This window comes from Carcharodon carcharias, chromosome 14, assembly GCF_017639515.1.
Source record: "Carcharodon carcharias isolate sCarCar2 chromosome 14, sCarCar2.pri, whole genome shotgun sequence".
Classification (NCBI taxonomy): Eukaryota; Metazoa; Chordata; class Chondrichthyes; order Lamniformes; family Lamnidae; genus Carcharodon; species Carcharodon carcharias.
Window position 1 is genome coordinate 48438793 of NC_054480.1, and position 13029 is coordinate 48451821.

The 13029-nt window shown below is 41.6% G+C and overlaps 1 protein-coding gene across 2 annotated transcripts in view; it reads right to left on the reverse strand.

Annotated features, from left to right (window-relative positions):
• LOC121286752 (cadherin-like protein 26) overlaps window positions 1-13029 on the reverse strand; it is a 133763-nt gene that overhangs the window by 18783 nt on the left and 101951 nt on the right. For both annotated transcript variants that reach the window (XM_041203785.1, XM_041203784.1), the window contains 3 exons: window positions 8504-8628; window positions 8030-8149; window positions 742-831 (listed from right to left, as the gene is read on the reverse strand). In XM_041203785.1, the coding sequence (XP_041059719.1) occupies window positions 742-831; window positions 8030-8149; window positions 8504-8628 (335 nt within the window). The remainder of the gene's footprint in view (window positions 1-741; window positions 832-8029; window positions 8150-8503; window positions 8629-13029) is intronic.

Genomic DNA, 13029 nt, shown 5'->3' on the forward strand with positions numbered 1-13029 from the left:
ACAGTGGCGGAAAATGCAGCCCGCCATTGATGGGTGGAGCAGAAGATCGCAGACTAGTTTCATGATGGCGTAAAACCGATTTTTTGGCCTTCTTGCCATATTGTGTCCCCCACCCCAACAACCACCATGACACCTGATGCCAACAGGGCCAGAACATTCCGGCCATAGAATTGGATTTTCCAAGTGGACCTTTTTGGAATAATGGCCTCTGTCATTGGCACAGGGAGGAATGGGGTTTCTTTGCATTAGGAGTTCTGGTAGCCTATGCCTTTGACAGGATTCAGCAGAACAGGTGTACCTCTCTGATAACTAACAATTGTGAGGATTACCTATGGATCTAGTTGTGACCTGGCCCCTAAAGATAAAGAACACAAATGGGGTCAAGGGAATAAAGAACAATTCTTTCCAGTGGACACCCAGCCTCTAGCCTCCAAACCAGGCATTCTTCAAATCTATCTTCCTGTCTCTTTTGGGCAAGCACCCAAGGTATGCTCAGAACCATAATATTTAGCATACTAGTAGTATTTCTGGGCTATTTACATCCTGTTCAGTTGTCAAAGGGACAATTTATTTTTTGTTTAAGCATACAACTAGGGAGAACAGGTTCAAACAACTGTTAAGTACATGCAGAAAGGCAAAGAATAAAAGTCCCATCCTTTGCTATCTCTAGGCTTTGTGTAGTATATTAATGTGTCTCTATAAAAGCCACATACATTAGAATATACAGTGTTCTGTTCTTACCAAATAGCGCCAGTTAGCCCAAGGATTCAAGCCATGACCTTGTGATGTATTACTTTGTTTCGACGAGCCACCATCATATGGAAAAACATCCTATAGTGAAAAAAAAAAATTAATAATTTGAAATAAATTCAAATGCATCAAAAAGCAATCAGATTAAATGATCGACTTTACAAAATATTAACTGGTGTCAAAGTTAGCTTATTTCCTCACTACAACCTTCTGCTATAATTTTTGATTCTTGATCTAGTGGTAATTTACAGAGCTAAGAAGGGTTGTTTATGTTTTGCAACTTAGCCTGAATTTTCATGGAGAGGGAAGGGTTCTGAGCCTTAACCAAAATGGCATGGAAGCCTTGGATCTGGCCCCAAATACCACCCTGTATCTGGCACCCACCATTTTCACTGGGGAGGAATGGAAGTGGGATGTATTTCACACATCTGTGGTTCATGGAGGCAGCAGCACATTTAAAAGTGCAATTGCCTTCACTCAGAAGCAACTTTTGTCAGCCAGGTTTATAAACACAAATTTGAGGAAAATGTCTAAACCTACTGGAGTTCTTTGGAGAGGTCAGATATCCTTTTGGAGAGGACAAGGTAACCTTTTGGATAGTGCAGGTACCCTTTTTGGGATGGTTAAGAGACAGGATTGTGCTTCAAGATTGTTAAGGCCCATAGAACTGTGAGTCATTTAACTCCCCTGCTCTTTAAATTTGGGGTAAAAAATAGCTTGCTGTGTGTCCCAGTGAAAAATTTTTAAAACTTCAATAGATGTTTGTTGACATAGCCCGAGGGTTATCATTATTATATTAATATTGCCTGACTGCTTCCACAACCTATCTTTATCATAGTGGGGGCTTGTATGCTCACTGTTTGATTGACAGGTCCAAGTGGTTATAAAGTGATTAGCAGTCTTTGATATAGATATAAATGTGTTTTTTCATAAGGAATTAATTACTGAAGAGATTTAAATGTATTGAATAGGCTTTTTGTCAATGAAAGCTTTTTTCAAAAATATGGTGAACTCTGTAACAGATACTTCAAACTTTATATCATTTCATCTTAACATGGTGGATACTGTGTGAATTAGCAACTTCACCTTTTCTACTGCAGATATATTGCTGTCAGTCCATGACATCAAGCTACGCCTGGTGCTTTGGAGCAGACTGAAGTGAATGAAGGAAGATGAGAGATGTGTGACGGGAAAAACTGACTCCCAGACTTTCCCTAAACTGTCTCTCTGTCTATCTACCTCTCTATCCTCCTTTAATAAAATGCCTCATAAAAACCCTCCTCTTCAGCTGAGCTTTTGGTCACCTGTCCTAATGCCCCCTCCTTTGACTGGGGTCGCATTTGGTCCGATTATACATCTGAAAGCTTCCTGTGGTGTTTTATGATGTCAAAGACACTATATAAATGCAAGTTTCTCTTGTATAACTCTTGGTGCTCAGTGCAGTGTGTAAAAATACACTAATAGAAGTTTACAGAGCAGCAATATTTCTGCCTGTAGAACACTAAAATGTTAATGTGACAATCACTCCCAGTGTTTTCTGGCAAATTATCCAGGAGAATTAACACTGAACATTTGTTTTGTCAGAAGAAAAATGTTATTTATATAGCCCAAGGTTTTGATCCAAAATTCTTTAAGCTATTAAGTGGTCTGAAAATGTCATCTCCAATGATTAGCTCCACGGCAATGAAAGAAAATTATGAATTTAACTACTCTAAGAGCCAAAAGCTTTCTGGTTAAATGAAACATGGCTTTCTACAGATTAATAATATTTTACACACTTTTTAGTTCCACTATTTTCACTACAATTCTGACTGTTGATCTCAAAATGGCAGTGATAATTAATTAAACAAGAGTTTCAAAAAATCTGTAACTTTTTCTGAGATTTGCAAAAATTATAACTCCTCCATCCAAATTTAAAAGGAAAAGTCATGTTGGTAAATAACATTCAAAGCTCAGAAAACCTAGAATTAATTTGGAAAATAAACTAAACTAACTTGCTTTTATAAAGATTCAGGATGTACAAAACAGAGAATATGAGTGGATCAGATTTGTGTTGGCCTTAACTTGAGGCTCCTCTGGTAGAAATCATCTTTAAACACATTGCTTTAAACTGTTAAAAGTGCAAAATAGTAAAAAGTGCAGAATAGTAAGGTGAATAGACCTATATCTAAATATATACTTCATATAATAGAAAACTCTATACACATAAAGACAAATTCTAGAACATTTACAATTCAACAGTTCTTGCCATTGTGCATGGAACGATTGCTCTGGTCATTGGGTAGGACCATTAACTTGTGAAATCATCAAAAATTGTTTCCTAAAGTTAGTCCAACTATAATTGTAAACTAATAGAGGTGTCTGGCCATATGGAACTGGCTGCATTTAAAAGATATAATGGACACCTATGTCAAAAAGGCTGCAACTCAGGTACTGTGTACACCTGCAGTACATTTTAACTAATCTCATCTAAGAAAGTATGGTCAGCTCATTTAATATTTTTGTGCATTCAAGGCATGATGTGTTCAGCATGGCATGGAAGTCAAAGATGGCTTTATTGTGAGGCAGCAGCTATTGAAAGGCTCCTGGCTCTACTTTGCAAGAATTGGCTGTTAGAAGCCAAGGAAAATCTGAGCCAGTAATAATTCAAGTGCAAGATTTTTAAGTGTTTGCATGGACTCCCTTGAAGTCACCATTGGAGATGTGCCTTTGGTGTCGGGGGAGCTGCTCAATCGCCCAACCGTATTGATGGGGAGCCCCTTAATTTGTAAGGAATGTCAAGCCTTCCTGAGCATTGCACACAGTCAGTGTTAGGTGCTTGTACTGCAATTACTGCAGTGAGCTTCAAGTATCTGTGCCAGGTTACATGAGGGTCTGATGCTAGAAGTGCTGCAACTGATTGGGCACAACCTACTGTACTATCAAGTCAAAAATACACAATTCAAATAATTCCTAACTACACAGTATGGCACGTTTATTACAATGATGAGCTGAGAGTGACTGCCCTTGACATCAAAGCAGTATTTGACTGAGTGTGGCATCAAGGATCCTGAGCAAAACTGGAATCAATGAGAATCAAGGGAAAGTTCTCCACTGCTTGGAGTCATACTTAGCACACAGGAAAATGGTTGTGGTTGTTGAGGTTAATCATCTCAGCCCCAGAAAACCACTGCAGCAGTTCCTCAGGGTAGTGTCCTAGGCCCAACCATCTTCAGTTGCTTCATCAGTGACCTTCCCCCCATCGTAAGGCCAGAAGTGGGGATGTTTGCAGATGATTGCACAACATTCAGCACCATTTGCAACCCCTCAGATACTGAAGCAGTCTGTGTCTGTATGCAGCAAGACCTGAGCAATATTTGGGCTTGGACCGATAAGTGGCATTCACGCAATACAAGTGCCAGGCAATGACCATCTCCAACAAAAGAGAATCTAACCATCTCCCCTTGACATTCAGTCCCCTCTATCAACATCCTGGGGGTTACCATTGGCCAGAAACAGAACTGGACCAGCCATATAAATACTATGGCTACAAGAACAGGTCAGGCGCTGGGAATTCTGCAGCTAGTAACTCCATCTACAAGGCACAAGTAAGCGTGTGACAAGTGCAACTCCAACAATACTCAAGAAACTGGACATCATCCAGGACAAAGCAGCCCATTTGATTGGCACCCATCCACCACCTTAAATATTCACTTCCTCCATCATTGATGCACAGTAGCAAGTGTGTACCATCTACAAGGTGCACTGCAGCAACTCAGCAAGGCTTCTTCGACAGCACCTTTCAAACGCGGGACCTTTACTACCTAGAAGGACAAGGGCAGCAGATGCATGAGAACAGCGCCACCTGAAAGTTTCCCTCCAAGCCACACACCATCCTGACCTGGATCAATATAACTGTTCCTTCACTATCTTAGGGTCAAATTCAATGGAACTTCCTTCCTCACAGCGTTGTGGGTGTACCTACACCACATGGCCTGCAGTGGCTCACCACCACCTTCACAAGGGCAGTTAGAAAAGGGCAATAAATGCTGGCCTAGCCAGCAACACCCACACTCCTTGAAAGAGAAAAAAAAGTGGAGTTTAGTGTCGTTGTAATCTGCCCCTACGTTATGGCCAATAAAATAGAGGAAGAGTAGCCTGTAGACTACAGTATAACCACAAACATCCCAAAGGTGAATATAACTAAAAGAGGTAATTTAGCTCATCCTTCCCCTACATAATATTTTGGGCTACAATAGATGAGTAATTTAAAATCTGACCTATGGTAAGCACAGCACACTTTGAGAGGAATTGGTGACTTTGGATCTTCAGTTGCCAATTGATGGAACCTTGTGGATGCAACAGGGATCTTGGAGAGCTGCCAGGAGGGTTTTCATTACCTAATGTCTTGGTCTGTTGTAGATTCATAGTATCACAATATCTTTACAGTGCAGAAGGAGGCCATTTGGCCCATCGAGTCTGCACTGCCTCTCTGAAAGAGCATTCCATCTAGTCCCACTCCCCTGCCTTATCCCCGTAACCTTGCACATTCTCTCTTTTCAAGTAGCAATCCAATTCCCTTTTGAATACCTTGATTGAACCTGCCTCCACCACCCTTTCAGGAAGTTTGTTCCAGATTCCAACCACCACCTGGGTGAAAAAAAATTTCCTCACATCACATTTACTCCTTTTGCCAATTATTTTTGAATCTATGGCCTCTAGTTCTTGATGTACACTTCACATCCTTCCACAAGTATGGCACCCAGAACTGGATGCAGTACTCCAGATGAGGCCTAACTAGATTAAATGATGGGCCCCAACTTCTGTGGAGTGGCACTCCTAGGGCAGAATTCTCCCCCCGTTGGGGGGGAAGTTTAGGAGCAGGTGCATGGAGGCGTGCCTCCGATCAGCGCCCCCAATTGGGGGCGCGCCGCCATTTTATGTGGGTGAGCCAATTAACGCCTGTCCAGCGTGACGTCAACAAGGAAGCACTATGCGCTCCTTGTGTGAGCGGAGGCAGATTCCCTGAGCCGAGATTGCACTCTTTCATGCATGCACGCAAAAGAGCGTGCTCATCTCCCTGAGACTAAGTGCTGCCTCAGGGAGATCGGCTCCTGTCTGAAAAAAAATTTTAAAAACAGAAGAAATAAATTTCCCTGACATGTCCCCTCATGTGACATTGTCACATGAGTTGGGACATGCCCATCATTTTCATTGACAATTTTATTAAAAATGTTAAAACTGACATGAAACCTCATCCCACCCTTGGATGAGGTTTCATTCCTTTTCTTTAGCTTGCCTTGTCTCCCGGCCTGCCCATCAACCTTAAGGTTGGACGGGCAGGTCCACTAATTACGTTAATGAGTTTGTCAATGGCCTATTGAAGCCATTGACAGGTCGGCGGGCGCACAGCTGATTCGGCTGAGCCCCCACTGACCTGAAAACTGAAATGAGGCTGGGTGACATCGGGAGTTCCGCCCAACGTCATCCCACGCCATTTTATGCTTCAGCGAGCTCACCCCGCCCCCCGTTCGCCGACTGGGAAATCCTTGCCCCAGTTTCTTGGAAATCCAGCCTCTTTTTTCTCACCTGACCTTCTGACTCTCAAGCCGGGCAGGAACAGTCTAGAGCAGTGCATTACTGAGGCCTCGTGTCGAGGGCTGGAGAGTCGGACATAAGGAAACCACACGTCTATTTTTACGGCACTAGCAGTCATAAAACAGACAAGTTTAAAGGTACATTTCAGAAGCTAGAGAGAAGGTAAGTTAGTAAGGTAAGTGGGTAGGATCGGGGTGGGGGTGGGGTTGCAGGATGTGGGGTGGTCGGTTGGTTGGTGGTGGAGTGGTGGTATCAGTTGGTCAGTGGGTTATGGCTGTTGGGTTGTCAGTGGAGGTCGTCAGTCGGGTGGGGGTCAGTTGGTCGGGGAGGTCGGTTGGTCAGGAGGGTCAGTTTGGGGGGATCAGTCGGGGAGGGGTTGGTTTGGATGTGGGGATGGTCAGCGGGGGTTGGGTCAGCTGATCATTTGGTGGATCAGGAGGTGGGGGGTCAGGTGGTCAGTCAGGTGGTTGGGTGTTCAGTGGGTGGGTGGTCAGTCGGGGGGGGGGTGGGGGAGCGGTGGTCAGGTGGTTGGTGGTGTCCTGTGGGTGGTTTGCTGGGTTTTAAACTTTCTCTCTGGTGCCAGGAAAGACAGGAATGCTGCTTTAGACCCCCAAGGTGCTAAACTCATTTGGGAAAGTCTTGGATCCAGATACCCTAGGGTCACTCCCATTTTTTGCGCAGAAGGCTCTACTAACCTCCTTTTCCTCCTTCTTGCCTCCCAGTCAGCAGACAGCCTCTGGCTAGCCACCTCTATCCATGGGCAAGCGGTTAGCTAGCCTGATATAAATGGGGCCCATCGGAGGTAAAATAATCTAGGTCTCAAATTGATGCTGTCATGGGTTGTGGGGGGAGAGTGTGGGGGGGGGGGGGGGGCATTGGAGGGAGGGAGGTCGGGGGGGAAGGGGTCTGGAAATATTCTTTCAGTTAAAATTTCTCTCAGAAATTATCCTCCAGCTCCTTTTTGATGTTGCTTCCAAGGCTTAAATATTCCCTTGTGCCTCAGTGGTTAAATGTGAAATGAGTCTTCAAGGCACATCCATACCAGAGTTCAATACATTCTCATCATGATATCCTCAGGGGTATACTTGATTAATTTGGCAAATGTAACTCAGCATTCTCATTGTTCTACTTATTGCGACTCTGAGTGACAGCCTAGTGTTGAGTCTACCAGCACCAGCCCTGATCACTTACATCCTTTTGTCAAATTCAATTAATTTAATATGTGCTATATTTTTTCTTCCAATGTTGCATCATTTGTATTGAATTTCATCTGCCATAGTCCAGCCAAATACTGCCTAGATCCTGTAACTCCATGACTACTCCTTCAGAACCTCATCCTCACTGTACCTTTACCCCACCATCCCACTGGTGTTTCCAGGTCACAGGTAAGTTTAAATATGTTTGAGTGTGTTCTTCACTGCATGATGGAAAAGCAATATTATTTCTTTCCTAATCTTAAATATTTCAAATATGTTAAATCTTTCTGACCATGTTTACAATTTTGTAAAAAATCAGAGGAAATCTTTATGCATATATTTGCAATTTCATACTACATAGTGACCAAAAAAATGCTTGCTCAAATTATCATTTTTCATGTTTCAAGCAACAATGTACAAATTACAAAATTACATTCTAAATATGGCACACCTAAATCAGGCTTAATTAACTAAATTAAGTTGTAACACAAGGAACAATTGCTTACTTTCTCTGTCTGCACAGCTTGAGCATATTTTTGCATATTAGAATTATTTGAGAGTTTTCTTCCTGCATCGACTCCAGCATCGTTGAAAACTAATTGAGGTGAATGGTCAATTGGTATTGTCTGTAGTAGAAAAAATATATACGACATTTCAAATAACACTTAATTGCACAGTTTGGAAAAATAGTGCATGGTGGAACTCAGCGAACTGCTATTGACTTTATAACAATGTGTCAAAATGTTACATAAACTGAATGCCATGCAAGGACCGTTCACTATTTCAGAATGAGCCACAAAATTTAAATTCCAATTTAATGTTCCTGATATGTTACTCAGTAATTTGAAAAAAAGTAACTTACTATTTTTCACTCAGTAATTAGATTATTTATATTTGGCTGAATAAGGGTAATTAAGGGAACTTGTGTTATTGTGGAATTGTAATTCATGCAGGATTTTGGAGCTAGTGCAGTCACTTACCTGACTCTCTGCATGACCTCCTTCATTATTATAGTTAACCAAAGTCCACATAGGTTCATCAATAGGTAATGGAAAGGGAGCCTTCTTTATTGTAAATGTGCAAAACATAAATAAACAAAAACCCACTGCAAAGTTTAAAAGAAATAAATGAAATGAGTTAATCAATCAATGTCCATTTGAAAAAATGTCTTCATTTCTTTTGATTAGTAGGATGATTGGAGGTCCTTTACATTCTTTTGAACAATCAAATAATAATAGTGGGACAACAACAACTTATTTACACAGTGACTTTAACATAAAGTGTCCCAGGACCCTCCACAGGAGCATTATAAAAGAAAATATGACACCGAATTATATAACAGATATTAGATCTGATGACCAAAAGTGGTAGGTTTTAAGGAGTCTCTCATAGGAGGTAAACAAGATAGAGGGGCAGAGAGGTGTAGTAATTGAATTCTAAAGCTTAGGGTGTAAGCAGCTGAAGGCGCAGCCACCAATGGTGCAGCTACTAAAACCAGGGTTGCTCAAGTGGCCAGAATTAGATGAGCGCTGGTATCTCAGAGGGTCGAGAGACTGGGGGAGATTCCAGCAATAGGGAGGGCGAGGCCATGGAGGGATTCAAAAGCAAGGACTTTAATATGATGGTTGAAGCATTCCAATATCATAAGCACTAAAATATCACAACTATTTTGTTCAGGGAATAAAGGGAATGGTTTTGCAGTAGAAAAGATATGCTAACATAACCATGAATACTGTATGTTGAAACAAAGGACTAGGAACTCCTTCAAGTACAAGGAATGACAGTATGGTATTCAATTCAAGGTCTCTGACTTTATCATAATGCACAAGTCAATGGGCGAAATTTTACGGCCCCGTTGTGGTGGGGACAGGACTGTAAAATGCGGTGAGCCGTTCAAAAGCCCATTGACTTCAGCGGGACTGGAAAATCCCGCCAGTGGGAAGGGTCATAAAATTCCGCCCAAAGTTTATTAGAACCATTGGTGAATAAAGGTTATTTCAAGAAGAACAAACCTCAGTTCAACCATTGTTTTAGTCGTTAATGCATCTAGCTTTTTAAATGTTTCTTCAATAAATATGTAAGCTTTCCTATACTGACTCATTGAGCTTCATTAGCCTATATCACTCCATAAGGGGCTTCACAGAAAGGTATCTTTTACTCAGCATCTAAGGTTATATTTACACCACTTTCTTCCAATGCTAAACTAGTAGTGTAATTCCAGAGTTCAGGACCCAATCTTAAACAGAATGGAGTTGTATTGAAGTTCACTGGACATGTTAAGCCCCCACTTCTGTTGATGACATATGAAAGGCAAATCTAATTAAATGTCAAACTGGCTTGCAAAGTCATCTCACCTTAATTTATATTAAAATGCAGAAAAAATGAATTCTTCCCTTTAAATTTCTGACTTTCGGCAGCCATCTCTGTGCATTGTGTTCAAGACTGAAGCCAGTTCTCTCATAAAGAGGGCAATTCACGTTCCAGCAAGATATGACTCAAGCAATAAAAACACTTTCCTGCTTTGCTTGAATCCAAACTGCAGCAATGGGTATAAATGCTGCCCACCCTGCAGCCATTCCCCTGACCCCCATATTGTATTTATTTAGGCAAAGGGGTGCCAGACAGAAGCATTACTTTTCAAGTTGAAACTTCAAATTCAACATGATCTTTTCAGCTGGTTCTTTCCGATGGTTCCTGTTTGAAAAAATAACCTCTGTTCTGAGTATGACCTTTCACCATGTACCCTCACAATACTGAATATTTAATAGATTCCTTACTAAATGTCAAGAGGGCTCTTGTTGTATAATAATAGTATGTTATTCAAAGTAAGATTTCTGTTTGTCTAGTCAGTTTGCATAGTTACTGTGTACCTGCATGTGAAAGAATTCCAAAGAAATACTACTGATAATTACCAACAGGGAGATGGAGGCATACTGGTAATGTCACTGAACCAGTAATCCACAAACCCAGGCCTATGCTCTGGAATGTGGGTTCAAATCCTGCCATAGCAGCTGGTGGAATTTAAATTCAATTAATAAATCCGGAAAATAAAGCTAATCTTGGTAATGGTGACCATGAAACTATCATCAATTGTTGTAAAAACCCATCTGGTTCACTAGTGTCCTTTAGGGAGGGAAATTTGCTGTCCTTACCTGGTCTGGCCTACATGTGACAAGTAATAACTTGAAGGAAGAGTGGCTTTAGTGCAGATAAACGTAACTTTTATTAAGGACACATGTTATGATGCTTACATGCTTGTCACCATTTCTCTACTGGAAGCACCTCCTATAACATTGACCTATGGTTCATTGACAGGAGAGAGGGACAACTAATCTAATTACTACATTTCCGTAGAACCAAAGAGAAGTTATGGCACAGAAAGAGGCCATTCAGCCCATCATGTCTGTGCCAGCCAGAAAAAGATGAAAAAGAAACTAGCCGCTCATTTTAATCCCAATCTCCAGCACTCGGTCCGTAGTCTTGCACCTCAAAGCATTTCAGATGCAGATCCAGGTACCTTTTAAATGAGTTGAGCATTTCTGCCTCAACCACCAATTTAGGCAATGAATTCCAAACTCTGGGTAAAAGATTTTTCCATCATGTCCCCTCTAATCCTTCAACCAATCACCTTAAATCCATGCCTCCTGGTGATTGACCCCTCAGCTAGGGGAAACTAGTCTTTACTATCTACCCTACCTAAGCCCTTTGTAAATCTCCTCCGCACTCTCTCCAGAGCAATTATATCCTTCCAGTAATGTGATGACCCAGACTGTACACAAAATTCCAGCTGTGGCCGAACTAGCATTTTATACAGTCGCAGCATTACATCCCTACTTTTGTATTCAATATCTCATCCAATAAAGGAAAGCATTCCATATGCTTTCTTTACCACCTTATCCACCTGCCACCTTCAGGGACCTGTGGACATGCACTCCAAGGTCTCTTACTTCCTCAACCCCTCTCAATATCCCCCCATTTATTGAGCATTCCCTTGCCTTACTTGCCCATCCCAAATGCACTACCTCACATTTTTCAGGATTGAATTCCATTTGCCACTTTTCTGCCTGCTCAACCAAACCATTGATATCATTCTGGAGACAACAGCTATCATCTTCACTAGCAACTACATGGCCATTTTTTGTGTCATCTGCAAATTTCCCAATCATATCTCCCATATTTATGTCCACATAATTGATATATACAACAAACAGCAAGGCCCTAACAGTGAGCCCTGTGGAACACCACTGGAAAGCATTTTCCATTCGCAAAAACATCCATCGACCATTACCCTTTGTTTCCTGTCATTAATCCAATTTTGGATCCAACTTGCCACCTTCCCCTCTATCCCACGTGATCTCACTTCTCTGACCAGTCTGCCATGTGGGACCTTGTCAAATGCCTTACTAAAGTCCATGTAGACAACATCCATTATACTACCCTCATCAATCCTCTTTGTTACTTGCTCAAAAAATTATGTTGTTAGTAAGACATGATCTTCCCCTAACAAAACCATGTTGACTGTCCCTGGATCAACCCATACCAGCTTATCCTGTCTCTCAGAATTGATTCCAATAATTTGCCCACCACTGAAGTCAGACTGACCGGTCTATAATTTTCTGGCCTATCCCTTGCACCCTTTTAAAATAATGGTACAACATTTGAGGACGTCCAATCCTCTGATACCTTGCCTGTATCTAGTGAGGATTAGAAAATGATCCTCAGAACATCTGCTATTTCCTCCCTGGCTTCCTTTAATAGCCTGGGATACAATCCATCTGGCCCTGGTGACTTATCCACCTTCAAGGATGTCAGTTGCTCCAGTATTTCCTTTCTCACTATGCTTATTGTGTCTAATGTTTCACACCCCTCCTCATTAACTAGAAAGTCTGCATCATCTGTCTCCTTGGTGAAGATGAAGGCAAAGTACTCATTGAGAACCCTGCCCACATCTTCAGCATCAACACACAAGCTACCATGTACATCTCTGATAGGCCCTACTCTATCCTTAGTTATTCTCTTGTTCTTAATGTACTGGTAAAACATCTTTGGGTTGTCTTTGATTTTACCTGTCAATATTTTTTCATATCATCTCTTTGCTTTCCTGATTTCCATTTTTACTTCACCCCTGTACTTTTGATACTCCTCTAGGCTTTCTACAGTATTTATTCTTTTGTGATTGTCATAAGCTTTCTTTTTCTGCTTTATCTTGGCCTGTCTGCTCTGGATAACCAGGGGGCTCTAGATTTGGCAGTACCACCTTTTTTTGTGGGAATATGTCTACACTGTGCCCGTAGCATCTCGCTTTTGAATGCCTCCCGCTGATTTGACACTGTTTTAACTTCTAATAGCTGTATCCAGTCCACTCTCGCCAGCTCACCTTGGAACTTCATAAATTTGTCTTCCCCCAATTAAGAACTTTCACTCCCCTTCTATCTTCATCCTTTTCCATAATGATGCCAAATCTAACTGTATTATGGTCACTATCTCCAAAATGGTCCCCCAGTGC